Consider the following 20,000-nt stretch of genomic DNA (forward strand, 5'->3'; position numbering starts at 1 on the left):
ATGTGTTGGTCATGTATGATGTCTTTTCCTTGTTTTTGTTTGTGATGTGTAATGTTTATTGTTCGAATGTACGGCAGTGAAAATGAATTCCCCCAAAGGGGACCAATAAATCTAAATCAGGGGTGTCAAACTCAAATACAGAGTGGGCCAAAATTTAAAACTGAACAGAGCCACGGGCCAAGGTTGAACAAATTAACCTTTTAATAGGGACCCAAACAAGTTTTGCATTGAAGTGAAGTGAATTATATTTATATAGCGCTTTTCTCAAGTTACTCAAAGCGCTTTACATAGTGACACCCAATATCTAAGTTACATTTAAACCAGTGTGGGTGGCACTGGGAGCAGGTGGGTAAAGTGTCTTGCCCAAGGACACAACGGCAGTAACTAGGATGGCACAAGCGGGAATCGAACCTGCAACCCTCAAGTTGCTGACACGGCCACTCTACCAACCGAGCTATGCCGCCCATTGAATATTGAACAAGCAAGGCTTATATAACGTTATAGTGACATGTCAAATCGAGTTTTAAATAATAATAATTAAAAAATATCAACGACATATAAAATAAAATTAAGAAAAAAAATTGAATGCCTCTTTTCTATTTGCGGCCCTCTGAGGTAAATATCAACATAAACTTTTTCCACAGGCTAATAATACATTTGCAAATAAAATAATAACAAATTAATCAAACATTCAAGCCTTGAAGTAGCAAGAGAAAGTGCATGAGTAAAACATTAATTATTGCTGGGGGGGGGGTATATTGTTGCGTTCCGGAAGAGTTAGTGCTGCAAGGGGATCTGGGTATTTGTTCTGTTGTGTTTATGTTGTCGAAATTTGTTTGTTATTCTTGTTTGGTGTGGGTTCACAGTGTGGTGCATATTTGTAAGATTGTTAAAGTTGTTTATACGGCCACCCTCAGTGTGACCTGTATGGCTGTTGAACAAGTATGCATTGCATTCACTTGTGTGTGTGTAAAAGCCGCATATGTTATGTGACTGGGTTGGCATGCTATTTCTATGTAGGAAAAGCGGACGTGACGACAGGTTGTAGAGGACGCTAAAGGCAGTGCCGTTAATGCACGCCCCCAATATTGTCGTCCGGGTAGAAATGGGGAGAAATTCGGGAGAATGTTTACCCCGGGAGATTTTCGGGAGGGGCACTGAAATTTGGGAGTCCGGGAAAATCGGGAGGGTTGGCAAGTATGAGTATTAGTGGTGAATGCGGTGTTACAGCGGCACCGCCGCTGTATAAAACCGGCGGGCCAGCTCTAATGTCAATTTCATATTGCCTCAAGGGCCAAATGAAGTTACACGGTGGGCCAAATTTGGCCCCTGGGCCAGAGTTTGACATCCATGATCTAAATCTAATCAAAACAAGATGGTATACAGCAGGCTTGGGAACAATTCCAACTTTGGAATTTCGTTTCAATTCGTATAAAGGATTGGATTAGTTGAATTGGAATTACAGGAAATGGAATTCAATTCCTTAAAATTCCAAGAAATTCTTTCTATCCAAGTAACAGGAATAATAAGACACCTTTAAAGGGGGCCATATTATGCAAAACTTTTATTGCGTCTTGGCACTTGTTTTTGTGTATTTCCGATAAGTGCCGGAAATTGAATTAGAACCAGGGTGGCTGTGAGGAAATGTTTATAAAACAATATTGCCAAGCAAGCTGTTTGAGATCCTCAAAGGAAGTGAGAAGTGCCTGCCTAAATGTTGTGTTTTGTGACAATATGTCTACTTAGACGCAGGAATTATGGTGTGGGGTTGGGATTTTCAGGAGTTGGGCTCGGCCTCTTAGTTCCAGTGTAAGAAACTTTGAAAGCTCTAGGATACCAAAACATTTTAGACAATTCCATGGGACGGCATTTCAAGTTGGTCCGGCAGTAAGTCGGACACGTTTCCAGTTAGGGTTGGACTCCACCAAGGCCGTCCTTTGTCACCGATTCTGTTTAAAACTTTTATGGACAGAACTTCTAGGCACAGTCAAGGCGTTGAGGGGTTCCGGTTTGGTTGCCGCGGGATTAGGTCTCTGCTTTTTGCAGATGATGTGGTCCTGATGGCTTCATCTTGCCAGGATCTTCAGCTCTCACTGGATAGGTTCGCACCCGAGTGTGAATCGACCGGAATGAGAATCAACACCTTCAAGTCCGAGTCCATGGTTCTCGCCCAGAAAAGGGTGGAGTGCCATCTCCGAGTTGGGGAGGACAACCTGCCCCAAGTGGAGGAGTTCAAGTACCTCGGAGTCTTGTTCACAAGTGAGGGAAGAGTGGCTCGTGAGATCAACAGGCGGATCGGTGCGGCGTCTTCAGTAATGCGGACGTTGTATCGATCCGTTGTGGTGAAGAAGGAGCTGAGCCAGAAGGCGAAGCTCTCAATTTACCGCTCGATCTACGTTCCCATCCTCACCTATGGTCATGAGCTTTTGGTTATGACCAAAAGGACAAGATCACGGGTACAAGCGACCGAAATGAGTTTCCTCCGCCAGGTGGCGGGGCTCTCCCTTACAGATAGGGTGAGAAGCTCTGTCATCCGGGAGGAGCTCAAAGTAAAGCCGCTGCTCCTCCACGTCGAAAGGAGCCAGATGAGGTGGTTTGGGCATCTAGTCAGGATGCCACCCGAACGCCGCCCTAGGGAGGTGTTTAGGGGATGTCCAACTTGTAGGAGGCCACGGGGAAGACCCAGGACACGTTGGGAAGACTATGTCTCCCGGCTGGCCTGGGAACGCCTCGGGATCCCCCGGGAAGAGCTGGACCAAGTGGCTGGGGAGAGGAAAGTCTGGGCTTCCCTGCTTAGGCTGCTGCCCCCGCAACCCGACCTGGGATAAGCGGAAGAAGACGGATGGATGGATGGCACTTCAAGTTCATATGTGAGTAAAGGCAGGTGGCCAAACACTTTTGGCAATATATTGTATGGGACATGGACGTGTTTGTTGTCATCATTTCACTTCATGTAATCAAGAAAACAAACGACAGCTTCACTCTGATTAACTTGATGTGCTTGGTCGAAGAACTTGGTAGTTGTATTGATATTGGATACTGTACTCACGACTGGGGCCTCCTAATAAAACTAAACTAAAGCGACACAAGAACAACTATCTCCCAATCCTGCCTACCGGTCACAGTGGGGTGAGATGGTCTTAGATTGGTATTCAGTGATTGTCAAACTGGGCTTCACGGTGGAAGAGGGGTTAGTGCGTCTGCCTCACAATACGAAGGTCCTGCAGTCCTGGGTTCAAATCCAGGCTCGTGATCTTTCTGTGTGGAGTTTGCATGTTCTCCTCGTGAATGCGTGGGTTCCCTCCGGGTACTCCGGCTTCCTCCCACTTCCAAAGACATGCACCTGGGGATAGGTTGATTGGCAACACTAAATTGGCCCTAGTGTGTGAATGTGAGTGTGAATGTTGTCCGTCTATCTGTGTTGGCCCTGCGATGAGGTGGCGACTTGTCTAGGGTGCACCCCGCCTTCCGCCCGATTGTAGCTGAGATAGGCACAAGCGCCCCCCGCGACCCTGAAAGGGAATAAGCGGTAGAAAATGGATGGATGGATGGATGATTGTCAAACTGGACTGGGTTCATTTCAGCGAGTGCATGACTCCAGCCTTGACTACACCATCTCCACAGATTAACACAAATGTCACAAACTAACCGGCCATAGGTTGCTGGACTCCTAGAATTTTGAAAGTCCTACAAGGTATAAAATGGGCTTTGTTGAAAAATGAAGTCATTCACCAAGTCTGGGTATAAATGATCGAGAAAGATGTTGTGATCTCAGACTTGTCGATCTGGTAAGGGTCCTCGCATCCAATTGCAGCTGTTTTCTCCTTGTAACAACAAAGGGACTTCTTATCTAATGACTCACAGTATTTATCCATTGTATCAAAGCCAGGGCAATTTTATTTTCTACTTAATGGTCTGGAAACATCATGTGTAGCGGTATCGTAAACAATGACTCTCAGTGAACAAAGCCTACCAGTATGGCTGCCGCCAATGCATTGTGGGATAAAATCCAAAGTATTGGAATTTCAATTCTACTTCCTTCACTGCACATAACTGCAGTACTTTATTTGGTGCTGGTATTTTTACTTGGACCTGAATTAAAAGAAATGTTTGAATAGCACATGTGGCTCATTCCAGTGTTCTGCATACCTTCAATATTGGAGCGAGGAAGATGGAAACCCCGGTGAGAACAAACACCAGGATGCCTGTCACCCGCTGTTCTCTGTGAATCCAACATTAACGACACAAACACAAAAGATAAATCAGCTCCAAGAATGTTCTGGTCCTCTGCAAAGCAAAGCTGGGCAAAAAGGATTTAACTCCAGCTGAAATAATAAAAGTAACGTGCTAGCATGTTTACATCACTTGTAATTACCTTTATGTAAATCAATGACTGGTTAACTTCTGGAAGTGATTGGCATAAAAGGTCATTAAAAGTTATTGTCGTATTTGGAAAACAATGTCAGTTGTTACTGCTGTTGGACCTGTTTACGTTGACAGAACTCAGACTGACTGACATGAGGGGCTGGCCACATAACTTCAAATATCCATTATTTGTATATTTATTCGTAACCTTCGCCAGACTTGTAAGCGACCCTGTTTTTCTTCATTTGCACACAATGTAAAAGGGTGAATTTTGTTGGTTCTGCCAAACCAGAAAAAGCTAAGAACAATAAGTTTGTTTTGATTGATTTTGACATGACCACAAATCAGGTTTGGGCATACTTGCCAACCCTCCCGATTTTCCCAGGAGACTACCGAATTCTAGTGCCCCTCCCGAAAATCTCCCGGGGCAACCATTCTCCCGAATTTCTCCCAATTTCCACCCGAACAACGATATTGGGGGCGTGCCTTAAAGGCACTGCCTTTAGCGTCCTCTCTCACTTTAAAAAAATGAGACTATTATTTATGTCTCCGTTATTCATAGGTTTATCTTTAACCCATAAAGTAGGCAGGCACAGAGCTATATCACACCAGTCTAACATGACGCCACGCGAGTCCACCCCCTGCCAAACCAAGCCAGCGCCTGCACAACCCGACTCTGCGGCGTCCACACCAGTAACCCTAGGCAAAAAAACTGCACAGCCCCTATGTCTAACGCGAACATGCACCCCGGCTATCCACGCAGTAATCCGCTCAAACGAGTCCTGGCCAGGGAACCAAACCTCTCAACGATGGAAGAAGTCCACCATACACAGGCTGGCGGGTCAGCAATCCAGCCCCGGAACCCCACTCTCCACCGAAAACCAGCCGATCATTTTAATCAACCGCATCAAGCCACCGACACAGACCCCAGAGTGCAAGGCCGGAACAGACGGGCACGGACCCCACCTAACAGGAAGAGAAACCCGCGCAACGCCACACCAGGCAAACACGACGCCACGCGAGTCCACCCCCTGCCAAACTCGACTCTGCGGAGTCCACACCAGTAACCCTAGGCAAAAAAAACTGCACCGGCCCCATGCGTAACGCGAACACGCACCCCGGCTATCCACGCAGCAATCCGCTCAAACGAGTCCTGGCCAGGGAACCAAGCCTCTCAACGGGGGAATAAGTCCACCAAACACAGGCTGGCGGGGAAGCGATCCATCCCCGGAACCTCACTCTCCACCGAAAACCAGCCGATCATTTTAATCAACCGCATCAAGCCACCGACACAGACCCCAGAGTGCAAGGCCGGAACAGACGAGCACGGACCCCACCTAACAGGAAGAGAAACCCGCGCAACGCCACACCAGGCAAACACGACGCCACGCGAGTCCACCCCCTGCCAAACTCGACTCTGCGGAGTCCACACCAGTAACCCTAGGCAAAAAACTGCACCGGCCCCATGCGTAACGCGAACACGCACCCCGGCTATCCACGCAGCAATCCGCTCAAACGAGTCTTGGCCAGGGAACCAAGCCTCTCAACGAGGGAATAAGTACACAATACAAAGGCTGGCGGGGCAGCGATCCATCCACGGAACCCCACTCTCCACCGAGAACCAGCCGATCACTTTAACCAACCGCATCAAGGCACCGACACAGACCCCAGAGTGCAAGGCCGGAACAGACGGGCACGGACCCCGCCTAACAGGAAGAGAAACCCGCGCAACGCCACACCAGTCCAACACGACGCCACGCGAGTCCACCCCCTGCCAAACTCGACTCTGCGGAGTCCACACTAGTAACCCTAGGCAAAAAAACTGCACAGCCCCATGCGTAACACGAACACGCACCCCGGCTATCCACGCAGTAATCCGCTCAAACGAGTCCTGGCCAGGGAACCAAGCCTCTCAACGGGGGAAGAAGTCCACCATACACAGGCTGGCGGGGCAGCGATCCAGCCCCAGAACCCCACTATCCACCGAGAACCAGCGGATCCATTCAACCAACCGCATCAAGCTACCGATACAGACCCCAGAGTGCAAGGCCGGAACAGACGGGCACGGACGCCGCCCAACAGGAAGAGAAACCCGCGCGACGTCACACCAGTCCTACACGACGCCACACGAGTCCACCCCCTGCCAAACCAAGCCAGCGCCTGCCCGACCCTGCGGAGTCCACACCAGTAACCCCAGGCAAAAAAACTGCACAGCCCCCATGCGTAACACAAACACACACCCCGGCTATCCACGCAGTAATCCGCTCAAACGAGTCCTGGCCAGGGAACCAAGCCTCTCAACGGTGGTAGAAGTCCACCATACACAGGCTGGTGATCCATCCCCGGAACCCCACTCTCCACAGAGAACCAGCCGATTACTTCATTCAACTGCATCAAGCCACCGCCACCGACCCCAGAGTGCAAGGCCGGAACAGACGGGCACGGACGCCGCCCAACAGGAAGAGAAACCCACGCAACGCCACACCAGTCCAACACGACGCCACGCGAGTTCACCTCCTGCCAAACCAAACCAGCGCCTGCCCAACTTGACTCTGCAGAGTCCACACCAGTAACCCCAGGCAAAAAAACTGCACAGCCCCCATGCGTAACGTGAACACGCACCTTGGTTATCCACGCAGTAATCCGCTCAAACGAGTCGTGGCCAGGGTCATGTTCGTCCTTCGTTTTCGAAGATGACCAAGCTACTTCATGTTGATTTTTGTGTGCGAAGATGTCTGATGAGGCCAATCCTGGCCCGGAATGACCGGCTACAGTGAGGGCAGGTTATGGCTGGCTGAGAGGGTGGGACAGTCTCTGGTCTTGCGGAACTGTCGCTTCTGTTTGGCTTCATGGATGTGTTTTTCCTCAAAGTCTGTTACACCCTGGCTAGGGTACAAAGCCTCTCAACGGTGGGAAGAAGTCCACCCGCCCACAGCAAGCCAACGCCAGCCAGTCAATACGATTCCATCAGCGCAGGGCCACCAATCACGGCCCCCAGACCACTCCAACCCAACAAAGCAACGCCAACACAAAATGAACAAACTGAATTGTTTTGATAAAAAAATTAGCCCTTTGATTTTCAGATTTGATTTCTTTTGGACATTGGCGTCTATTTAAGCGGGAAGAATTGGTTGATTTAGTTGAAGTCGACATAAACAGGTTCCAAAGTATTTATATTGAGCATATAAAAAATGAAGGTACTCTTATACTCGAACCAACATTTCAATCACATCTTGATATTTGTATTTAAAATGTGCAGAATCACTAAAAGACTTCATCCTAACCTGACCCCGAGGAACTGCGGTTGCTCTCCTGGAGCGCTGGATTCACTCTCCATTTTTAGAGAGTCGATGTGGGCGATGGAAATGACGGTGGCAGCAACATACCAGGGCAGACCCAAGAAGGAACAAGCCGCCATCAAGACGCCCACCCAGAAGAGATCCAAATGGTAGCCACAACCTTTCTGCAGGGACAGCAGGCGGAGAAGGTCATTCATGACAAAACAAACACGTATGAACAGAGTGACAGTGCCGGCAACTTGAGGGTTCCAGGTTCGATTACGGCTTCTGCCAACCCCGTCACTACCGTTGTGTCCTTGGCAAGACACTTTACCCACCTGCTCCCAGTGCCACCCACATTGGTTTAAATGTAACTTAGATATTGAGTTTCACTATGTAAAAGCGCTTTGAGTCACTAGATAAAAGCGCTATATAAATATAATTCACTTCACTATGTCTTGCTTCCTGTATTTTTGTGGGTCCCCTCGGTGGGGACAGCATCTTGTTGCATTGGTGAAAGGAATCCTGCATGATCCCAAACCCAATACATCCAGCATTAACTGAGACTCAATCTTTTGCATTTGTGGGTGCTCGGCACTCGACATCGCAACTCTACACAACTGGAAAAATGGGTTCCAGTGCGAGAAATGTAGTTGGAAGGCTCAAGCCTTCTATTAACTGTGAAGTGGCTATAGAGCGTTTTCCGTTCGGGCTCCAGTACTCTGGAATGCCCTTCCGGTAACAGTTCGAGATGCCACCTCAGTAGAAGCATTTAAGTCTCACCTTAAAACTCATTTGTATACTCTAGCCTTTAAATAGACTCCCTTTTTAGACCAGTTAATCTGCCGTTTCTTTTCTTTTTCTTCTATGTCCCACTCTCCCTTGTGGAGGGGGTCCGGTCCGATCCGGTGGCCATGTACTGCTTGCCTGTGTATCGGCTGGGGACATCTCTGCGTTGCTGATCCGCCTCCGCTTGGGATGGTTTCCTGCTGGCTCCGCTGTGAACGGGACTCTCGCTGCTGTGTTGGATCCGCTTTGGACTGGACTCTCGCGACTGTGTTGGATCCATTGTGGATTGAACTTTCACAGTATCATGTTAGACCCGCTCGACATCCATTGCTTTCCTCCTCCCCAAGGTTCTCATAGTCATCATTGTCACCGATGTCCCACTGGATGTGAGTTTTCCTTGCCCTTATGTGGGCCTACCGAGGATGTCGTGGTGGTTTGTGCAGCCCTTTGAGACACTAGTGATTTAGGGCTGTATAAGTAAACATTGATTGATTGATTGAAGTGAACTGAACACCAGTGTCAAATCCCATAGGGGTGATGGAAGGATGGTCAGCGCCTGAGAGCTGCGGCCGACCACCATGACCCCGCACTCCCTTCCCTCTGTGGCTAGATATCTCCAGATGTACGTTGTAATATGTATATGTGCTTTGCTATGAAGTTTTTTTTCCCAGTCTAGATTGTATTTTTTTTCTCATCCTTCCTCAGCGTTTTACCTTTTTCCCCATTTTTTACGGGGCGACTTGTGGCGACCCATCGGCGTTCCTGTTCTGTAACCGTGTGCACTGATTGTTTGTCGAATTTTGGACGGGTTTGTGCTGAAAACAAAGTTTCGTTGTACTTGTGCAATGACAAAAAAGACCTATCTATCCAAAGGGCAGGAACAACTCAAGGATGATCAGTTTCAACAGGATGCAGCTGACCCAACTTTTGAGCTTCATGGCAAAGGCTGTGAATAGTTATAGGATTTCTGAGTATTCTATTTTCTATTTTTAAAACATTTGCAAACATTTATAAAAAATGGGGTATATAGCATTTAGGGCTATATAAATAACATTGATTGATTGAGCAGCTCAAATTAATTGCCTCACCTGGCAGGTTGTTAGGATCGGGGTTATTGATATTCGAAGTTTGAGTTCTATTAATCGCCAATTGATTATTAGCAAGCAAAGCAGTCTGGCAGAAGTCCACTTGTACCTTGAGTTTGTTCTCCTTGCGGTTGACGATGACAGCGCTGATCTGCTGATCCATGAAGATGAGAATGGTGACCAGGAGTGCCGGCACAAAACTGCCCAAGTAAACCCACCAGGGGTTCTTCCCAAACGGCATCACCAGCCAGCCACGATCCGGCCGAGTCGGCTAGTTGGAGACAAGAAAACTCTTCAGCTCCACAATAAGTCAGCATTCAGAATAGGAATGTTATTCATGAACTCCTCAGGCAAGACATGTATTTGCTTTATCTACACCATGGGTTGCAAACTCTGATCCGCCGTGTAATTTAATTTGGCCCTTGAGGCAATATCAATTTAGCATTAGAGCTGGCCCGCTGGTGTTATACAGCGTCGGTGCCGCTGTATAACACCGCATTCACCGCTAATACTCATACTTGCCAACCTTCCTAATTTTCCCGGTAGACTCCCGAAGTTCAGCGCCCCTCCCGAAAATCTCCCGGGGCAACCATTCTCCCGAATTTCTACCGATTTCCACCTGGACAACTTTATCGGGGGCGTGCATTTAAGGCACTGCCTTTAGCGTTCTCTACAACCTGTCGTCACGTCCGCTTTTCCCTCCATACTAACAGCGTGTCACATAATATTTGTGGCTTTTACACACACGCACAAGTGAATGCAAGGCATACTTGGTCAACAGCCATACAGGTCACACTGAGGGTGGCCGTATAAACAACTTTAGTACTGTTCCAAATATGCGCCACACTGTGAACCCACACCAAACAAGAATGACGAACACATTTCGGGTGAACATTCGCACCGTAACACAACAGAACAAATACCCAGAACCCCGTGCAGCACTAAGTCTTCCAGGAAACTTCCAGCAAACTGACCAATAATTAACGTTTTATTCATGCATTTTCTCTTGCTACTTCAAGGCTTGAATGTTTGCTCCGTTCATTATTGTTATTTTATTTTCAAATTTATTATTAGCCTGTGGAAAAAATTTGATATTTAACTCAGAAGATTGCAAATAGAAAAAAAGGCATAGCATTTTTATTTAAATTGTATTTGATATGCCATTGATAATTTTATTATTATTATTATTATTATTTGAAACTGGATTTTGCATGTCACTAAAGTTATATAAGCCTTGCTTGTTCAATATTTAATGCAACACTTGTTTGGGTCCCTATTAAAAGATTAATTTGTTCAACCTTGGCCCGCGGCTTTGTTCCGTTTAAAATTTTGTCCCACTCTGTATTTGAGTTTGATACCCCTGCTCTACACGGTCAGGAAATTGAAGAAAATTAAGCTTTTTGACACTTACCGCCTTCTTTTTTTCCAGAAATGCCTCCGCTGTCCCTATCTTTTTTGTGGAGTAATTGTACATTCACGTGATTGATGAAAATGAACACAATGTTCCCCAGGAGCAATTCAACCTGGACTCGTATATTACAACAGGGCTGGGCGATAGATTCATATACTCGATATACTCTGTGCGATATAGAAAATGACTATATCATGATATTTGAGTATACTTTCTCACGCAGTTGCTTTTAGCTGCGGGCATTACACTACAGCAGGGGTCACCAACGCGGTAGCCCCTAAGGACCAGATGAGTCGCCCGCTGGCCTGTTCTAAAAATAGCTCAAATAGCAGCACTTACCAGTGAGCTGCATTTATTTTTAACATTTTATTTATTTACTAGCAAGCTGGTCTCGCTTTGCTTGACATTTTTAATTCTAAGCGAGACAAAACTCAAACAGAATTTGAAAATCCAAGAAAATATTTTAAAGACTTGGTCTTCACTGGTTTAAATAAATTCATTTATTTTTTTACTTTGCTTCTTATAACTTTCGGAAAGACAATTTTAGAGAAAAAATACAACCTTAAAAATTATTTTAGGATTTTTAAACACATATACCTTTTTACCTTTTAAATTAGTTCCTCTTTTTTCCTGACAATTTAAATCAATGTTGAAGTAAATTTAGTTTTTTTTTATTGTAAAGAATAATAAATACATTTTAATTTATTTCTTCATTTTAGCTTCTGTTTTTTCGACGAATAATATTTATGAAATATTTCTTTAAACTTATTATGATTAAAATTCAAAAAAATGATTCTAGCAAATCTAGCAAATCTTTAGAATCAAATTAAAATCTTATTTCAAAGTCTTTTGAATTTCTTTTAAAAATTTTGTTCTGGAAAATCTAGAAGAAATAATGATTTGTCTTTGTTAGAAATATAGCTTGGTCCAATTTGTTATATATTCTAACAAAGTGCAAATTGGATTTAAACCTATATAAAATATGTCAGCAAAATTCTAAAATTAATCTTAATCGGGAAAAATGACTAATGATGTTCCATAAATTTTTGTTTTTTATTTTTTCAAAAACATTCGAATTAGCTAGTTTTTCTCTTCTTTTTTTCGGGTGAATTTTGAATTTTAAAGAGTCGAAATTGAAGATAAACTATGTTTCAAAATTAAATGTTCATTTTTTCCCCCTGTTTTCTCCTCTTTTAAACCGTTCAATTAAGTGTTTTTTTCATTATTTATTCTCTACAAAAAACCTTCCGTAAAAAGAAAAAAATTGTACGACGGAATTACAGATAGAGATACCCATTTATATATATATATATATATATATATATATATATATATATATATATATATATATATATATATGGGTTGTACTTGTATAGCGCTTTTCTACCTTCAAGGTACTCAAAGCGCTTTGACACTACTTCCACATTTACCCATTCACACACACATTCACACACTGATGGAGGGAGCTGCCATGCAAGGCGCCAACCAGCACCCATCAGGAGCAAGGGTGAAGTGTCTTGCTCAGGACACAACGGACGTGACAAGGTTGGTTCTAGGTGGGATTTGAACCAGTGACCCTCGGGTTGCGCACGGCCACTCTCCCACTGCGCCACGCCGTCCCTTATATACATATACATATATATATAAACACACATATATATATATGTATATATATATATATATATATATATAAACACACATATATATATGTATATATATATATATGTATATATATATATATATATATATATATATAAACACATATATATGTATATATATATATATATATATATAGTTTCATTTATTAAAGGTAAATTGAGCAAATTGGCTATTCTGGCAATTTATTCCCTTCACATTAATCAGTACCCAAGAAGTAGCTCTTGGTTTCAAAAAGGTTGGTGACCCCTGGACTACAGGCACTTCCACTCTTTCCTATCTCTCCTTCTCACAGAGACGTAAAACAGATGCACCTTTTTTCATACGTCACATACTGTATGTATATGCCCTCGCGGTGCAGAGAGGTAAGCGGCATGGTAACATCAGCTGTGGTGCTAGAGGTGCGGTGCGAGTGGTAATACGAGAGAAAAAAGGTGCGAATCTAGTAACAAATGAAGGAAGAATTATCTACAACAAAATCGGCGGTGGTTTGGCTTCAAGCGGGAATATGTCGAACAGACAACCGTAATATGTCAAGTATGTGGCAAAAGCGCTGCTACAAAAAGTAGCATTACTGCTAATATGTAGCATCATTTGAAAAGTCACCTGCTAGAGCAGTGGTTCTCAACCTTTTTTCAGTGATGTACCGCATGTGAACATTTTTTTTATTCAATAGAATACAATAGAAAGTACTTGGTTGAGCCCTGGGGAAATTCAAGTACCCCCTAATCAGAGCAAAGTATTTTTGGTTAAAAAAAAGAGATAAAGAAGTAAAATACAGCACTATGTCATCAGTTTCTGATTTATTAAATTGTATAACAGTGCAAAATATTGCTCATTTGTAGTGGTCTTTCTGGTACTATTTGGAAAAAAGATATAAAGATAACTAAAAACTTGTTGAAAAATAAACAAGTAATTCAATTATAAATAAAGATTTCTACACATAGAAGTAATCATCAACTTAAAGTGCCCTCTTTGGGGATTGTAATAGAGATCCATCTGGATTCATCAACTTAATTCTGGGCGGCATAGCTCGGTTGGTAGAGTGGCCGTGCCAGCAACTTGGGAGTTGCAGGTTCGATTCCCACTTCCGCCATCCTAGTCACTGCCGTTGTGTCCTTGGGCAAGACACTTTACCCACCTGCTCCCAGTGCCACCCACACTGGTTTAAATGTAAAAATTAGATATTGGGTTTCACTATGTAAAGCGCTTTGAGTCACTAGAGAAAAGCGCTATATAAATATAATTCACTTCACAATATAATTCACTAAACATTTCTTCACAAAAAAAAAAGAAATCTTTAACATCAATATTTATGGAACATGTCCACAACATATCTAGCTGTCAACATTGTTGCATTTCTTTTCACAGTTTATGAACTTACATTCATATTTTGTTGAAATATTATTCAATAAATGTATTTATAAAGGATTTTTGAATTGTTGCTTTACTTAGAATATTTTTTTAAAAATCCCACGTACCCCTTGGCATACCTTCAAGTACCCCCAGGGGTACGCGTACCCCCATATGAGAACCACTGTGCTAGAGAATGAGGAGTGCTTGAAACTCCGCATGTCAACATCTCCGTTCGGTGCCACACCAACAAAATGCCGAAGCAACCAATTTTTACATCGACACCGTATGTAACTGTTGCGACTAATAATTATAATTGGTTTTATTTCTCTAAAAACAGAATAAGTTAAGTTCATAAAAGGGAATTTAAATCAAAATGTATAAAAGTTAATAAGAAGGCTTTATTTAGGTTACTATGGTCAAAAATGTAATTTCATGCCTTTTTGTTGGGTTTGTGGGCATGCTTTTGTTTTGAATTGTCTCGATTGGTCTGTGAAGGGATATAAGGAAGCTGCTTCCGGGTATGAGTGAACATTTGTTTGATGCAATGAGAAGGGATAAAGAGAGCGACTGATGGTAACAAGGACAAAAAAGTGTCACAAGGACTTTCAGCGTTCGGGCTATAAGAGCCAGAAGATCACAATTTCCTCCTAAAAAGAAGCATGCAGGCCAACGAGGTATTTGTTATTTCTGTTTGTGTTTTACTTTGGTGAAATGTTTGATTCACATGCTGCGCATGTTATTGTTATTTACGTTTGTAACATGCTTTATTTTATTTCAGTTTTCACGGTGAATTGAAGGGAAAGAAAGCCTTCAATAAATCAGTTCAAGAAAGCCATTGTGTCAGTGCTATTTGGAGGGAGTTACACCGTATGAATAAAATAGTCAACAACAGAAGGAGATAACGTCCGCAGGAACCTACCACATAGTGAAGGACATACACTATTTGAGTTCCTATAATGCATTTTTATTTGATATCTTGTGTGACATCATGCACAAAAGTGTGCTTTATTTATTTTAAACTATTGTAGTGGCGTTTTGTACAAAAAGTGCACATTAATTTAGTGTTGTTTTGATATGTCATCTTAGTGACATCATTCACAAAAGTGCAATAATAGCTTGTTTTAAAATGTCTCTGACAATCTTGCACTTTCTGTTTTGGAAATGACATGAATGTTTGTGCCACTGCTTAATAACTGTTTAATAAATACAATTTTGCTAAATTGACTTAGTTTTGATTTCCCTCTGTGCATGAAAGGAGATAACGTTTGTAGTAACCTACCACATAGCGAAGGACATACACTATTTGATTTCCTATTATGCAGCTCATTTTTATTTGACACTTATTGAAATATCTGGTGTGACATCATGCACAAAAGTGCACTTTATTTGTTTTAAACCAGCGGTTCTTAACCTGGGTTCGATCGAACCCTAGTGGTTCGTTGAGTCGGCCTCAGGGGTTCGGCGGAGGTCAAAACACACCCGACTCAATAAAAATTTCTTCCTATCGGCGTATTACGGATACGGCAACAGCAGAAGTCACACTGATTCGCAGGTGTGTCATTTGTTGTGAGTTTATGCAGTCTAGTGTGAGTTTAGTGTCGGTTTTGTTCTTTGAACAAGGTGACGTTCATGCACGGTTGATTTTGTGCACCAGTAAAAAAAACATGGTAACACTTTAGTATGGGGGATATATTCACTATTAGTTAGTTGCTTATTGACATGCAAATTAGTAACATATTGGCTCTTAACTAGTAAGTACTTATTAATGCCTTATTCGGTATGGCCTCATTATAACTCTAACCCTTTAACCCTAACCCTGACCAAATAACTCCAAATTAAGTCTTTGTTACTTAGAATATGTTCCCCTAGTGTCCAAAAACCTCTAAACTAAGTCTTTGTTACTTAGAATATGTTATCCATACTAAAGTGTTACCAAAAACATATAACTTTGTCTTGAATTTGAAAAAAAAAACCCATTTTATTTTCACTAAGAAGGGTTCAGTGAATGTGCTTATGAAACTAATGGAGTTCGGTACCTCCAACAAGGTTAAGAACCACTGTTTTAAACTATTGTAGTGACGTTCTGTACAAAAAGAGCACTTTAATTTAGTGTTGTTTTGATATGTCATCTTAGTGACATCATGCACAAAAGTGCACTCATAGCTTGTTTTAAAATATCTCTGAAAATCTTGCACTTTCTGTTTTGAAATGACATGAATGTTTGTGCCACTGCTTAATAACTGTTTAATAAATACACTTTTGCTCAATTTACTTAGTTGTGATTTCCCTCTCTGTATGCAAGTTTAAAATGAGCATATATTAATGCAGTATGAAGAAGAATGTTTTAATGTAGACACATAGAATCATCATACTGCTGTGATTATATGTGTTCATTCAAGGCTAAGGCAAAATATCGAGATATACATCGTGTATGGCGATACGGCCTAAAAATATCGGGATATTAATAAAAAGGCCATATCGGCCAGCCCTATATTACATTATCCTAACTTGCTGATATCGGGCTCACAGTTAATTTTACCCAGCCTAAAAACTGCCTCTACTCTCATGGCACCCAAGTCACCATGCATTCTAATTTCGACTCTTTGATGCTATAATGAAGCGACAAGTCGTGCATGCTGAGGCTTTGGATGCAAGCAATCACTGGCAACATGCTGCGAGACATGCGTGGTGCCTTCATATCCAGCCTGCTTGCTATTTTTTGCATAACGTGACAGCTTTTCACAGCGAGACGTCATACAGGAGATGCAATTCGCATTATCACTGCCAGAAAACCAATCGTTTAGTTTCCCGCCTGTGTTAGCAAATAAAGCTGGAAACAATCACCATCATTTTCGTATCATTCCGTGGAAAATATTAAGGTCACTACAAAGGTGGACGCGTGCAATTTTTCCGAATTTATGCAGATCCCAAATACAGATCAGCAGGCACCAGAAGGTAAGAAAAGTTGCTTTTGCATAAAATTGCCAAACAAAACACACCATAATAAGACTCCTATGTTGAAGCACATCAAGCGGTGTGGCTTCATAGCTTGCCAAAGTCGTACTAAAACATTTTGATATATTTTTAAGCGCCGTGTGAAGTGAAGTGAATTATATTTATATAGCGCTTTTTCTCTAGTGACTCAAAGCGCTTTACAAAGTGAAACCCAATATCTAAATTTTTACATATAAACCAGTGTGGGGGGCACTGGGAGCAGATGGGTAAAGTGTCTTGCCCAAGGACACAACGGCATTGACTAGGATGGCGGAAGCGGGAATCGAATCTGCAATCCTTAAGTTGCTGGCACGGCCGCTCTACCAACCGAGAGCTATACCGTAATGTGTAATGTTCTACATTTTCAACGGAACATATAAAATGTTGATGTGGTTCACTTGAGTCATATTGCCATCATAGTGCTGTCTACACATGTCTCTTATGTTTGTCTGCCATCTACTGGCCACACTTATCATAACACCATGTACCAAATAAAATTGTTTCGAGGGCGGTAAGCAAAACCAGAATGATTCCGTACATTAGGCGCACCGGGATATAAGGCGCACTGTCAAGATTTGAGTGGAAAAAAAAGATTTTAACCCTTGTGTGGTGCTCGGGTCTGTGGGACCCGTTTTTATTTCTTATTAAAAGAAAAATGATACAATTAATTAGTTTTTCAAACTGAAACTCACTAACTTTGGCTAATTTTCTGTAAAAGAACATATATCAGAATACATATTTAATGAACACACACCATACACCCCCACTACACATTTCTATTACATATAAGATGCACGGGTCTAATAGAAGTGTAGGAAATTCATGTTTTGTGTACAACACACACACACACACACACACACACACACACACACACACACACACACACACACACACACACACACACACACACACACACACACACACACACACACACACACACACACACACACACACACACACAGCAGGCTTAGACAGGGGGGAGGACAGAGTGTAGGTACACAGAACACCCGAGTGTCAAATGTGCGAGAAAATGAGAGCAGACAGTGTTGACAAACAATGTTGCAACCTTGTGTGGGAACCGCAGGTGCAGAAACACAAAAGAAGAATCCTTGCGGGATGTAGAAACTGGCAGGGAAATGTTCCGTGCCAGTTATTACTCAGCCGGCGTTTGAGTGTCTGACGGACCCGTTGCATTTTGTGGCTTTTAATGCCTCACAATCAAACACTTTTATGTTAAACTATTGAACAGATGTTTATTGGGATTGTGATTCTGCACCTGCGGTTCCCACACAAGGTTGCAACATTGTTTGTCAACACTGTCTGCTCTCATTTTCTCGCACATTTGACCCTCTGACGTTCTGTGTCTGATGGACCCCTGCATTTTGTGGCTTTTAATGCCTCACAATTAAACACTTTAATGTTAAAATACTGAACAGATGTTTATTGGGATAAGGTAAACATCTGTTCAGTATTTTAACATAAAAGTGTTTGATTGTGAGGTATTAAATGACACAAAATGCAACGGGTCCGTCAAACCCACAAACGCTGGCTGAGTAACAACAATATGAGCATTACACAAGGGTTAAATGCGCCATAGAGTCCAAAATGTACAGTACTTAATCCATCAGTAGACTTGCTATGTAAGAAAAATGTTATGATCCGCTGCCCGGATCATATTATGATGTACATTTTTGAGTCTGTTTGTGTTTTTCTGTTGGTTTTGACTCCTTCGGTTCCTGTGTGTGCACTTGTCAGATGGTTTCCATAGTTATGTATCATTTTCACCTGCCGCTTGTTCCGGTCGCACACCTGTTTTGTGATTACTGTCATTATTTAGCCCGCCTTCTCCCGTCAGTCTGCCTTGCTTCCTAATTTGTCTTTGAACAACACGTAACGACTTCTGTTTTCCTGCTCGCTACCCGCTAGCTTCCACGCTATGCCCTTTTGTTTTTACCAGCTTCCATGCTAAGCTCCTTTTGTTTTCTAGCTCTTATGCTAGCTCTTTTTAGTTTTTGTCAAAGTCTGATTTACTTCTTAAGAAATGATTTTTCCTACCTGCAGCCCGTCTGCATCCCTGGGAGAACTAAATCCGCATCACGATGCCACCAGGTCGTTACAAAAAAACTACAACAAAGATGACTGGTAGAAGACGCAGTCAAAGTGGAGGCACGTAAAAAAACAAGACCGCCCATCCTGAGAAGGCTGTCAGAAAGCAGCTTGAAGATGGTCTGTTTAAACACGCTTTATGCAACATTTTGACCAAAGAACCACATTTATATGTTATGTAGACCACAAAAAAAGTGTTTACGTGTAGAAAAAAAACATCATAATATGACATAATGCTTAAAATGTAATGTATATACCTAGAAGATGGCCGTAGAACTTGTCGTATTTAACAGGCAAAACTAAAACAAATGCCATTTTGGCCAAAAAAACAAAATGCAAATGTTGTTCCAACAAGCAAACAAAGGAGATGGAAAAGGAAAGAAAGAGCATTTGACAGCATTCCCAAATATCCCAAAAGACGACATAAGTGTACTTAAATAAAAATAAGAAAAACACATAAAATACCTTGAATTCTGTTGGGACAATTAACTTGGGGGTTTTGAGGCCGATCAGCATGTCCAGGCCCACAAACGTCATGATGGACATGAAGATGGAGAAGTCGCTGATAAGTTTTCTCAGCTGGAATAAGAAGCAGAAATAAATGATAAAACAATCGACGTAACATTTCCTGACAGGGTCAAACAATTTGGAAGTTTGGCAAAGTCAGTGGGGTGACTGCCATTAACAAAGATATATAAATATTTGAATTTCAGTGTTCATTTATTTACACATATACACACACATAACACTCATCTACTAATTGTTGAGTTAAGGGTTGAATTGTCCATCCTTGTTCTATTCTCTGTCACTATTTTTCTAACCATGCTGAACACCCTTTCTGACAATGCATTGCTGTGTGGCACGCACAAAAGTGCTTTCATCAAATGCACTGGAGTCTGGAATCTTCCATCTCTCCCTAGCATGGCCCAAAACCGATCAATCTTTGCTTCCTGAGGAAGA

General features: G+C 42.6%; 1 protein-coding gene across 2 annotated transcripts in view; it reads right to left on the minus strand.

Moving 5' to 3' along the window:
* The window catches only part of slc4a5a (solute carrier family 4 member 5a), a 124,554-nt gene that overhangs the window by 16,663 nt on the left and 87,891 nt on the right, over positions 1–20,000 (minus strand). For both annotated transcript variants that reach the window (XM_061906975.1, XM_061906974.1), the window contains 4 exons: positions 19,506–19,619; positions 9,627–9,788; positions 7,650–7,828; positions 4,150–4,222 (listed from right to left, as the gene is read on the minus strand). In XM_061906975.1, coding sequence (XP_061762959.1) covers positions 4,150–4,222; positions 7,650–7,828; positions 9,627–9,788; positions 19,506–19,619 — 528 coding nt within the window. The remainder of the gene's footprint in view (positions 1–4,149; positions 4,223–7,649; positions 7,829–9,626; positions 9,789–19,505; positions 19,620–20,000) is intronic.

Source organism: Nerophis ophidion, linkage group LG07 (assembly GCF_033978795.1).
Source record: "Nerophis ophidion isolate RoL-2023_Sa linkage group LG07, RoL_Noph_v1.0, whole genome shotgun sequence".
In the NCBI taxonomy this organism is placed as follows: domain Eukaryota; kingdom Metazoa; phylum Chordata; class Actinopteri; order Syngnathiformes; family Syngnathidae; genus Nerophis; species Nerophis ophidion.